Source organism: Ursus americanus, chromosome 26, assembly GCF_024610735.1.
Source record: "Ursus americanus isolate L20-20 chromosome 26, mUrsAme1.1.p, whole genome shotgun sequence".
In the NCBI taxonomy this organism is placed as follows: domain Eukaryota; kingdom Metazoa; phylum Chordata; class Mammalia; order Carnivora; family Ursidae; genus Ursus; species Ursus americanus.
Genome location: NC_142152.1, coordinates 3,685,503 through 3,697,085, shown reverse-complemented (window position 1 = coordinate 3,697,085; position 11,583 = coordinate 3,685,503). Strand labels below are relative to the sequence as shown.

The following is an 11,583-nucleotide window of genomic DNA, read 5'->3' as shown; positions in this document are numbered from 1 at the left end:
CAGATTTTGATACAGTTACTATTCAATTTTCCCAACTCTAGAATCCAAACTGTGGGCTTATTTCAGATATGCTTCGGAAATTCTATTATCCTATGATCTAGCCAATCTTTGGGCCTTTCCAGTCCTGGTATATTTGTGGTTGATATTCAAGGAAAAGGTCTGAGACACATCCAGACACATTCCGTAGCTTGGAGAAATGGTCGGCAGGGACACACACACACACACACCACACGCTGGAGTGATAGTTTTGGAATCTAGGATGCGCTTATTCCCGTTGGGGCACAGGAAGGCTGAAGAAAGATCAGGCTAGGAATGACAGCAACCCCACCCATGGACCACTGAAGTTACCTGGGTGACCTCTTACTGTGGAAGTGGCAGAAACAGCATGTGGAGAGCTACGCTGAACCTAGAGGGAAATCTTCTTGGAGAGGAAGATTAATCATACGTAGTTTTAACATTCTAAATCAGTTCTTTCCAAATCAGTAATGAAGTAGTCTGGCCAAAGCAGTGGTTCCTTGCCGTGTTTTTGGTCATGAACTCTGTTGAGAATCTTACGGAAGCTATGGATGACTTCTGTCCAGAAAACTACCCCTATATTCACAAATTGGGATATAATTTCAGGGGATTCCTGTACGCCCTGCAGCCCGTGGACCCCAAGTTAGCAACCCCTAGTCTAAGCAGAATAAGGGAGCCTGACAGTGGAAATGTCAGGGCTAGACCAAGACTTCGAAGTCCATAATTTGCTGCCAAAATGGAATTGAACAAGTAGTAACATAAAGGGTTTTTTTTCTTCTTTTTTCCCCTCTGACCATCACCCTCCTTTCCTTTCTCTATTCCCACATCTTTTGTCATCTCTTCTTGTTCCCTTTCAATTTCTCTGCCCATCTCTCGCGCATCTCGCACCGCAGATGTTCCAGCCTGGTTAAAAAGCCTCCGCCTGCACAAGTACGCCGCGCTTTTCTCCCAGATGACCTACGAGGAAATGATGGCCCTCACTGAGTGCCAGCTGGAGGCTCAGGTAAGCGCTGCAGGTGACCCTTCCCTGAGAAAAGGACCCCAGGCGGAACCTGAAGTTCCAGCCCCAGACAGACCTTGTTTGGACCCATCCCTGTGCCCACCCAGTAGCTTGCCTTGTCCTAGGACTCCAGGGGCTGGCCAGCATTACATGGTAAGTAAGGCTGGGTTCTTGTCTTCAGCGTCCAGTAGGAGGTGGGGGACCAGCAGATACCTGCAAGGCAAGTAAGGCTCAGTGAGAAAGAGTATTATGAAAAAGGTAATAGCTAGGTGCACGCTGTAACTTCAAGGTGGAGTGGCCTAGAGGGAACATCTGACCAAGGCCTCAAAGAGTCTGTGCCCCTGCCTTTGTTTTCCCTGCCCCCTCCCTCTGTCTGTCCGACTAGGGGTGGCTTGGACAATGACAGATTTGCTGGTTGTCTGTTGTCCAGTCCGGTTATAAATCAGCTAACTTCTAGTAGTTAGTGAGTAGAAGCACCAGGTCATGCCTCAGACCTTCCCCAACATTTTTCCAAAAATGTGTTCAGATTGGACTCAGTTGAGATTGGAGTAAGTTGTGCAAAACAGTTTTTCTTCTAACTATTTTGCATACCATGGGACTGTCACAGAGAATGGGATTACCCCAGGTCTCAGGTTTCATTTCCCTTCTGGGTGCCATAAAAGAACAAGTTCCCCCTTCCTTCTCAGGCAGCTTTCCCCACGTGTGGATGCCAAAGGCTAGGCCGGTCAACAGACCCCCAAAACCAAGCATGTTTCCTACCATGCTGTGCTCGAGTAAATAGATCTGACCGATGTCTTTGTTTCCCTTGTTTAAAATGCCATTTGCATGTTTCAAATTGACCTCAGTTTCCTTTGTGCAATGATTTAAAAGAATTAATGGTCCGAACAGGCTAATGGTATTTCCCTTGCAGGAAGAGGAGATTGTACCATTTGGGGCAGGACTGCTCTGGACTCATACCTCCCAGCAGATGCTGGTTTCCCATTGCATCTTCAGTCCCCTCAGTTAACCTCTGCAGGCCTGGCTGAATACCAGTATTGAGATGCAAGACAAGGCCCAAAGTCACTGCACATTCTCAGAGAATGAAAAGCACTAATTTCAATTTCCTAACACTTCTCCAATTCCTTTTTGGATCTCGATTGCTCCTTGAGATCCCAGGGATTGATGAAAACTACTTCTAACAGCATTTTTTATGTCTGGGTCAGAGTTGAGGGAAAAAAAAATCCAAGTCCTCAGTTATTTGACTTGAGAAAAAACAAGACATAATTGACAGGGAGGGCAAAGCCAGAGGCCAGCACAAACTTTTCAGAGTAATTTAATTCACTTGAACCCAAAGTCAAGGCTAAACAGAAATCTGCCCCCAGCACTTCATCTTAGAGAGTGAGTTCAGTTGTCACTTGAGTGTTAATATCTCTGAAGGAGATGTCTCTGGTGTTCCCATCTTTTCCTTCTATAAGAGGAATTCTATGAATAGCTGCAAGAAGTCCCCAGAAGTCTGTCTCAGAGACCTGGCTTAAGAAAGGACCTCCTGTTTGGAACTTGGCAGTATCTCTAGTCAACAAGCGTCGAACTGAATCTTTAGGCTCACCGAAGTCCACAACCCCAACCGAATCCTAATCATTTAGCTCAAGTGATGACTGAGCTAGAGTTTTAGGCTCTTTTCTATTCGGGTTTTCCTTATGGAGACCAAAGATGACCTGGAAACTGCCCACAACTGCCCTGTGTTGTATGGACCCGGTGAGAACCACATCAGACTTCAGAGATGGGAAAACCTAGGGAAGGTTTGAGAAAACAATGAAGCACTGTATGGGGTTGGAACCTTCAAGCAACCAGGGTGGGACTGAAATGACAAAATATGGAGAAGAAGAGTGTATAACTTAAAAATGATCGTTTAAGACTGTGAAGAAATTTCATGCTGGGTGGGTAATTGGCTGTTCTAGCTCTCTCTCTCTCTCTCTCTCTTTTCTCTCCTAAAGGTCACAGCCAAAGAACACAGGCAAATGTATAGCCAGATGTAGTTAGAACATTTAGTAAGGAGAGGTTTATGACAGAGGGGAACTGAAAAGAGAGGCAAAGGGATATTTACTAGTCCACAAACGTAGGAACTAAGAAGACAGGAAAGTACTAAATAACCTCCAGGAGTCTCTAAACTGATCCTTAAAACTATGTTTTTAAAATAAAAAAAATTAAAAAAATAAAAATGATTTCAACATAAAGAAAAAAAAAGAAAAATTGACTTGAGTTTAATTGTTTTAAATTTGGTTTATAATTCTGATTATTCTAGAAGAATAACTATCATATATTGAAATAAAGTCTTCTAAATATCTAAAAAAATATGTTTTTAAATGTAACATTTATTTAATTACAGAATGTTACCAAAGGTGCAAGACACAAAATTGTCATCAGTATTCAGAAGCTCAAAGAAAGACAAAACCTCCTGAAGTCTTTGGAAAGGGTGAGTGATCACTGGGGGGGGGGGGGGGGCATGTCTCTGCTGCCATGATGGGCAAAGTCTCAGCTGAAGGTGTCTTTGGCAGACCTTAGAGAGTGTTTCACCTTGTTTCCTTGCCAAAGGCAAAAAAAAAAAAAAAAAAGAAAGAAAAAAAAGAAAGGCTTTTGAAGTGAAGTTTCCTGGTTATCCACATTCTGTGTAACCTGACCACTGACATGTACTTACTCCCTGGGTCCAGGCAGCCTGCCACTGGCCATCCCAGGAGACTCCAGGTTCAATAGAGGGAATCAAAATCGTCTGGCTGATAAGCACTTATCAGCTGCTCCTGTCCCATTTTGTTTGCTGCCTAAACAGGTTCTTTTCCTATCTTTGTATCCAGACATTGCCCTCATACCGATATCATTTGTAGAACTTGGTGACTTTATGATTTCATCTAAGGTGCAAAGGAGAGCAAGCCTTCCTTGTTCCTGCGCGGCCTCTGCCCCAAGCTGGGATTCCCGTGCACGCACTGCTGTTGGGAGGCGGTTGGGATTGGTGGCCCAGAAGCTCCGTAGGCACGTGCTGCCTGCGCAGCCTGAGGGGTAATGTCCTCTAGTAATCCCAGGGTGCCTTTGGAAGGGAGCAAAGTATGGAGCTAGGTGGGGCTAACACAAGTTCTGTGAGCGTGTAAACATTGTAATGCAATGAGAGTTTTTTTTAACTGATATATAAAGATGTGTGTATGTAATTTTACAGAGAATCTATAAAGTTACATTTAGTGCACATCACGTAAAACATAAAGTCTATAAATATATATTTATAGACTATGCATATATAACTTTATAAGGACGGCTGGCTCGAAAGCCTTGGGATAGATGGGCAGGTAGAGACTGCTCACGTGCACGTCCGTGCTGAAAGGCCTGCCCTTAAGTAAAGTGACTCACAAATGACAAGCGACCCATCCAACTGAACCCGAGGTTATTGTTGTTGTTCTTAATTCCATTTTATTTACCAGGCACTCTGTCTAACTGAGTGGTTATTGCCATCTTTAATATAAGAACACATTCTCTTTTGGGGACCATGCAAAAGGCCAGTTGTCGCCTGTGTTCAAAAGCCCGGGAAATGTTCTGCCTAAGGACTAGATTGCTAAGTATTACGGGGAAAGAATGATCGTCCCCCTTTATCTCTGGAGCATCCTTTGGGAATTCAGAGGAACTGTCACCGCGGAAACGCACCGACCTGAGAGACAGAGATGGAACTGCTATTTGCTCTACTCCCTGTGGCCTTGGACTGACTCAGGGTGGAAACACAAGGGCGGCAAGGTGGCACAGGTGTCCTTGACGTGCCGCTGACTTTCCGTCTGGCCTTTGAGAAGTCCATTGCCATTTCGCATCTAGAATAATATTAATTCCACAAAAATACCTTCTGTCTGGCTCACTGGAATGGGAATTGTTAAAAAGATGACAAAAGTAATACAAAGACTGAGGGCAGCTAATGGCCAAGAGAAAAGCGGTAATGAGTTTATTTTGACATCTTTGGGGAAGAGGGCTTGTGTCTCTATCAGACCAGCACATTGAACTTGCATCAGAACACCTGAGCTCAGACACCTGTGTGCTCATCCCTTCGGGAGCTGATGGCGTGGGGGTGGGGATCCTCAGCATCCCCCGAGGACTCAGCCCCTCGGCTCTGTTCTCTGTCCTCTACAAGCCAGGGCCCTCCTGCTCTTTGAGGGAGGGAGTTGTCCTGACTGTGTTACCACTTAGACCGCCAGCCACAGACTCATGCCAGCCCTTTCTCTGGCATTCCCAGTGTCCCGAGCTGATTATGCTGTTGGAAATGTTGTCATCAGGCCCCTGCCCGCCTACAGCATTCTTACCTCACATAGAACCCAGAGATTTCTAAGGAGATAGCTGGGACCCCGCCCGTGGCTAGTTCATAATCAGTAGTCGCTGCCGGTAAGCTCTAGGTCCAGAGCTCCTCCACTCACTGACTGAATACGTACTAAGCAGCTGCCTTGGACTGGATTTACCCCCCACTGGAGACCAACCGTGAGTAATAGAGAAATACCTGGTTCCGGCCTTTGGGGAGCCTGGGATGCGCATTTCAACAGAGACACGTCACACAGACATAGCGGTGCTCTCACAATCCCCTGTGGTCAGCGCCATCACCGAGGCAGGTGGGGGGATTTCCTGGGATGAAACACAGCGTTCTGCAGCGGTGAGGAGGAGGGAGCCGTGCAGGGGCCAGCACTGCCTGGAGACTCCTTAGGAGCCTAAAGCCAGCCTTGGCAGGCCCTTGAGCAAAGGCGGGGGCTGTGAGGGTGCAGAGGGACAAGAGTGGTCATTTAGTGGGAGTCCAGGCATCAGCCTGGGTGCCATGCCCTTTGGAAGCAGAAAATATAGGAGGAGTTGCCAGGGTGGGAGAAGTGGAGTTGAACTGGACAGATTGTCTGAAGTGCCTATGGGACACCGAGGTGGAAAAGGCAAGTTAGTGGCCAGTGGCTAGAGTCCACAGGGATCGAAAGACTCATCGTGGGTCATCTGTGTGTAAATGGAAGTTGGTTTCCCCAGAAGTGTGTGTCGAGTAGTAGGAGCTGAGGAGAGACCCCGAGGAGCACCAGAAGATGGAGGGACGGAACAATGCCAAAGGCCGAGCCACCCTGAGGGTCAGAGAGAGTGTCTGAAGGAGGGAATCCTATCAGGGGTCGTGGATGTGTCCCATACAATGAGGACTGAACACTGCCCCCTGGAATCGGCCACCAGCAAGTCAGTGGTAGCCACAGTCAGGAGGGTCACCAGGAGAATGGAGGGACAGAGCAAAAACCCATGACCCAAGGAAGGTGAATGGGTGAGAAGGCCATCAGGGAAGGAAGTAGAGACTTCTCAAGATGTCGGGTGGAAAGGAAAAGGGAAATTAGAATGGTCGCTGGGGCAGACTTTTCAACATTGATCTTTAATACTGAAAATGTTTCCACATGCTTTTATTCACTGTCCTTTTTGCAACTAACTCCCAAACTGTGAAGCTGAATTCTTCCCTGGGGACCTGGCGGAGAGAAAGGACACACACACACACACACACACACACACACACACACACACACACGGGCTGTGTTCCCACAGCTCCCCGTCCCGGCAGCATGCTCACACTGTATGAGCCCCAAGAACGGTAAGCATCTTAGGGCAAGGATTCTGCTGTATTTGTTTTAGGTCCTGGCTACCAGTGGGGCTCAGCTGGGGTCTGGTGAATGTAAGGTGGCGAGGGAGAGGATTTAAGTCGATGCAGGCGTGTGTCTACTGCATGAGAAGTTCAGTGCTTCCCATGCAGGGGGAAGGATGGGGCCACGGACAGTGCATAAGTGCTGGGACGCTGGCCCAAGTCCTGTCTTCCAGCTGATTTGCCCCTTGCTGCCATCACATGCCCTGTGAAAGCTTCCAAACCGTCTTCCTCTAAGACCTAAGAAAGCCAGGCAAGGGGTCAGTCGGCAAGTGGCTCCTTTTCCTGTATGTGGGCCTGCGTTGTGCCGCCCTGGCTGAGTGCTGGGCCAGCCTTCATGGCACCTGCTTTGCCATGAGCTCCTCGACTCAGCCCGTTACCGAACAGACAGCTTCATTTGCCTCTTTGTGTTTATAAGATTATATTTATGGCCTGAAGGATCAATAGAGACTTGCGTTGGTTCCCTACTTTTGTCAACATGGAGAATTAATTCCCACAGCCAGTTGAGGACACTGGAGTGAGTCCCACTTGGGCTGTTTTCTAGCTTCCTTCTCAACCTGGGCACTCAGTGTTGAGTTCTAGAATTGATTTTGAAGAGTCAGACGTGTAACCCCATGGAGCCTGGCCTAAAGGGCATTGATAACTTGTTGGTAGCCAGACACTTTCTTTGAGACACTGGCTTGAAGGCTATGGGGGGGAACAAAACAAAACAAAATTCTTCATGATTCCTGGTAAGATATTTTACAGAAATTGCCCGTCATTATTCATTAGGTTTATGTTATCCTTTTTGGGGTGGTTCTCTCCAGTGGAATAAAAAATAAGACTTGAACTTGGGGCAAGTGTGTTTCCTGTTTCAAGAAGTTCAGCTCTTAGCATAACCAAAATCTCCTTCCTCCATCACTGAGTAACTACAGAAGCCTTTTAGCATGTGACAGGAGCAGGCGAGGGTTGTTTGGTGGCAGCTGACAAAACGTCAGGAGCATGCATTTGCTCACCTCAGTGGTCGCTGTCTCGTGGGATAGCATGGCAGGGAGGCACGTGATCTCCCGAATAGGCCGGCCAGCTCTGCCTGCTCAGCCTCACTCTGTGAGGAAGCTTCATCCCTCTCTCTCCTTTCCCTCTCCCCCGCCTCAGTCTGGGGCGGGACAAGATCAGAACCCCCCACATCCCGGGTGCCATTTAGGCAGTTGTCCGGAAGTAGAGGACCATGAGGCAGGGGTCCTCCAGTTGGCACAGAGTTGAGTTGGGAAAGACAACAGGTGCTCTCCTGCCGTGGGTCAGCTAGCTTACCTCCATACACCCTGCCCGGTGGATCACCACGTCTACAGTCAAGGAACCATTCACAGGACGCCCTCTAGACTCTAGAAAAGGCTGGTCCAGTCGGGGCAGCAGGAAGACTGGGAATGATGAGGAGCACCCCCGACTCCCACATCAGGCTTGCCAGCACAGACAGGGACTAGTCTTACCTCCACCGTGTCCGCCAGGCTTGGAAGGAAGGCAGTAGACTCTAAAACCCTCCTCTTCAAAAGAAAAATGGACTCCCTCCTCTAAAATAGGCTGGACAGTTGCCCTGAGCAAGATCGAGACAATTCTGATGGCTACTTAGCATTTCACTTTCTTCAGTAACCCTGGGTGGCCAACTCAGTTAAGCTTCTGCTTCCAACCTCCTGAGCAAAGCAGGTTCCTGCCAACGACGGGGCCGGACTGTTGGTGGTCTCCTGCCCAGAACTGAAATGCTGCCTGTCCAAGGCTGCCATCCTCAGGTTTCCTTTTTCTAATTGATTGATTGGAAAGTCTCAGTGTAGACGTGATCGTGTTCCGTGGGCTTGTGTTCTTTGACACCATCAAGCAATTTTTCTTGGTAAGAGAGGATCCCAGGAATGGATTGGTACTCAGGCTTCAGGCTTTTACAATGATGTCCTTGCTGTTCTGGGCTCTCAGAAGATTAAGTACGTCATTAGTAATCAGGGCGCCGATTGTCAGTGTCCTTCGTGGGTCCCAGGGAGAGGTTTGCTGCAGAAGCACTGGGACAGCACTGGGGCGGAGGGCCAGGCCGCTCACCATGCCAAAAAGACTCCCAGGCCCTGACCCCCGGCCCCAAGCCTCAGAACATGTTCTGTGCTCGGTGAGCATCTGGCACACAGATGAATGTCGAACAGAATCCACTTTCACTCTTTTCCTAATACATAATGGCCAGTACTCAAACTGTAGGTGCAAAAGGACCCACTTTTATTATACAACACATAAAGCCATTTCTATATTATCGACAACTTCAGTTGATCCTTGAACAACACGAGGTATAGGAGTACTGCCCTGTGCGGTCGAAAATCCATGTATAACTTTGGATTCCCCCGAAACTTAACTACTATTAGCCTACTGTTGACCGGAAGCCTGACTGATAACATGAACGGTGGATTAACATATACTGTATGTTATATGTGTTGTGTTCTGTATTCTTCTAATAAAGTAAGCTAGAGAATAGAAACTGTTAGAAAATTGTGAGAGAAAATAAATTTATAATACTGTACTGTATTTATTGAAAAAGTCTGCAGGTAGGTGGACCACACATATTTCAAACTCATGTTGTTCAAGGGTCAGCTCTATCATAATACATATAGATTATACATATTTCTCTCCAGAATGATTCTTCAAAAACATGTCACTCCCCTGCTCAAAACCTTCCTTGATGTCCCGTCTCATTTAGAAAAACTTCCAGCATCCATGCGTCCACACTCAGGCCCCGGGAGCAACTTGGACCTGATTTCCCCATTCTCTCCCTCCACCATCCTGCTGCACGTCAGGCCTCCTTGCTCTTCCTCACACACTCCAGGCGTGCTCCCACCTCATAGCCTCCGCCCTCACCGTGCCCTTTGCATGGAGCACACGTTCCCAGAATCCTCATGCCCATATCCATTTGGGTTCCCATTCCAACGCCACCCCTCAGAGAGCCTTCCCTCACAGCCACCCTGGCCTGCCCCTCAGTCCCCAGCACCACATGTTCATCTCAGGATAGGATATAAACGCCCCAGGGGAACCATAAAGGCTGCTCCCACCGTATCCCCTTGCCTAGTACGGTGCCCAGCACCTCAGAGCCCCGGCCACATACTTAGTAACTTAACAAAGAAGCACATGACACCATAACCTGACACCGACCTGCAGCTTTACAAATATTCACATCCTTAACAACCACCCAGTGAGGCAGATACGGATGTTATCCTTGTTTTCTACACGGAGAAACTGAGGCACGGAGAGGTTAAGTCGTTTACCTGAGGTCGCACAGCAGTGTCAGAATTTGAACATTCTCGAGCCTGGATCTTCACCACCGCCCCGTGACGCCTGTGTTGGGGGCGGAGTGAAAGTGTGAACGAGCAGGTTCCCTCATGCACAACAGGGCAGGAGGTTACCACATACCCAGCTTCACCATACAGCTTCTAAACTACATAATATGCTACATATTATGTATGTGTGTCAACTACATAAATGCTTTTTATAGAAATTCACTGAAGAAGCCAGGGAAGGAAATGTACAAAATCATTTTAGTGATCCCCTCTAGACGGTGGGATTTGCAGGTGTTGTCTGTTTTCCTCAGTATGCCTATCTGTATTTTCCAGGTTTTCTACCTGGGCTAATAATAGAATGATAAAATTAAAGTGATTGCGTTTCCAAGGAATGTTGTGATGAAGGGGTCAGCAGCTGTGAGTCCTGCCTGGGAATAGCTCAGGGCAAGGGAGGAGAGGCATCAAGGTGGGCCACCCCCAACGCTGACGTTAACAGAGGTCTTCTCCCTCTGACCATCCAGGACATCATCGAGGGGGGCAACCTGCGCATCCCACTCCAGGAACTGCACCAGATGATCCTGACTCCTATCAAGGCCTACAGCTCCCCGAGCACCACCCCCGAGGCTCGCCGCCGGGAGCCCCAGCCTCCGCACCCGCCCTCACTGATGGGCCCTGAGGGCCAGAGCCCCGACTGCAAAGACAGTGCCTCGGCCACCGGGGCCACAGCCACCACCTCGGCTGGGGCCAGCGGCGGGCTGCAGCCACACCAGCTGAGTAGCTGTGATGGGGAGCTGGCCGTCGCCCCCCCTGCCGGAGGGGGATCTCCCCGGGCAGTTCACACGTGTCATGGGGAAAGGTAGAGCCCGATTCTCACACCTCCCCCCCTTTTCTTCACTCTGACACCACTAACCAGACCTCCGGGTTCCTGAGGAGCTTCCCAAGAGTGCTGGATAAACCTGTCGGGGTAGATGCCATTAGCCCATTTACAGATGAGAGTGAGGCTCAGAGGTGGTCATGTGGATCTGAACTCTGATCCCTCTAATCCCCAGAGGCCTCTTCCTTAACCCTGTCTTCCTCAGACAAGGGCTTGCTGGGCCCTCCTCGTAGAGTGAGCACTCACTGGGCCTTTGGGCTTACGGGCAGAAGTCAGTCCTTACTGCAGACCGCCCCTGGAAGGCACCATGGCCATGCCGCGTGCCTGTCTGGAGGGCAGGATAGAATTCTCATGCAGTCCTTTGGGGGAGAGCACTCTTCCCACCTGGACTGCCCTGTGCCTCCCCCATGTGTGGCACAGTGATTACGTGATTATCCTTGAAAAGTCCAATGCTAGAATAATTTGTGCTCGAATGGGGTGTTTCACAAGAAAGTGTGATGATGTTAAAAATGCAGTGAATGCCCGTACTTTTCCTTTGGGAAGGAGAAACAATTTTTTCTTTACCTTCCAGTCATTTTAAAGAACCAAGTTTTTACCAAAAGAAATGGACACCTGAGTCTTACAGGTGCAGTAAGGAACTCCCTGTGTAAACATGTTCTAAAAAAGACTTCCATCCGTAAAAATCTGGTTCAGAGGAGATGACTTATCCCTTTGAGTGGAGATGCCGGTAGTTTAATGGCCAGTGTGGGTCCCCGGTCTCCCCTGACTCACCTCA

General features: G+C 48.5%; 1 protein-coding gene across 1 annotated transcript in view; it reads left to right on the top strand.

The window, feature by feature from the left end:
• SAMD4A (sterile alpha motif domain containing 4A) overlaps positions 1 to 11,583 on the top strand; it is a 206,943-nt gene that overhangs the window by 164,810 nt on the left and 30,550 nt on the right. Inside the window, 4 exon segments of the mRNA XM_045810375.2 lie at positions 909 to 1,018; positions 3,381 to 3,467; positions 10,456 to 10,737; positions 10,739 to 10,790. Of these exon segments, the coding sequence (XP_045666331.1) occupies positions 909 to 1,018; positions 3,381 to 3,467; positions 10,456 to 10,737; positions 10,739 to 10,790 (531 nt within the window).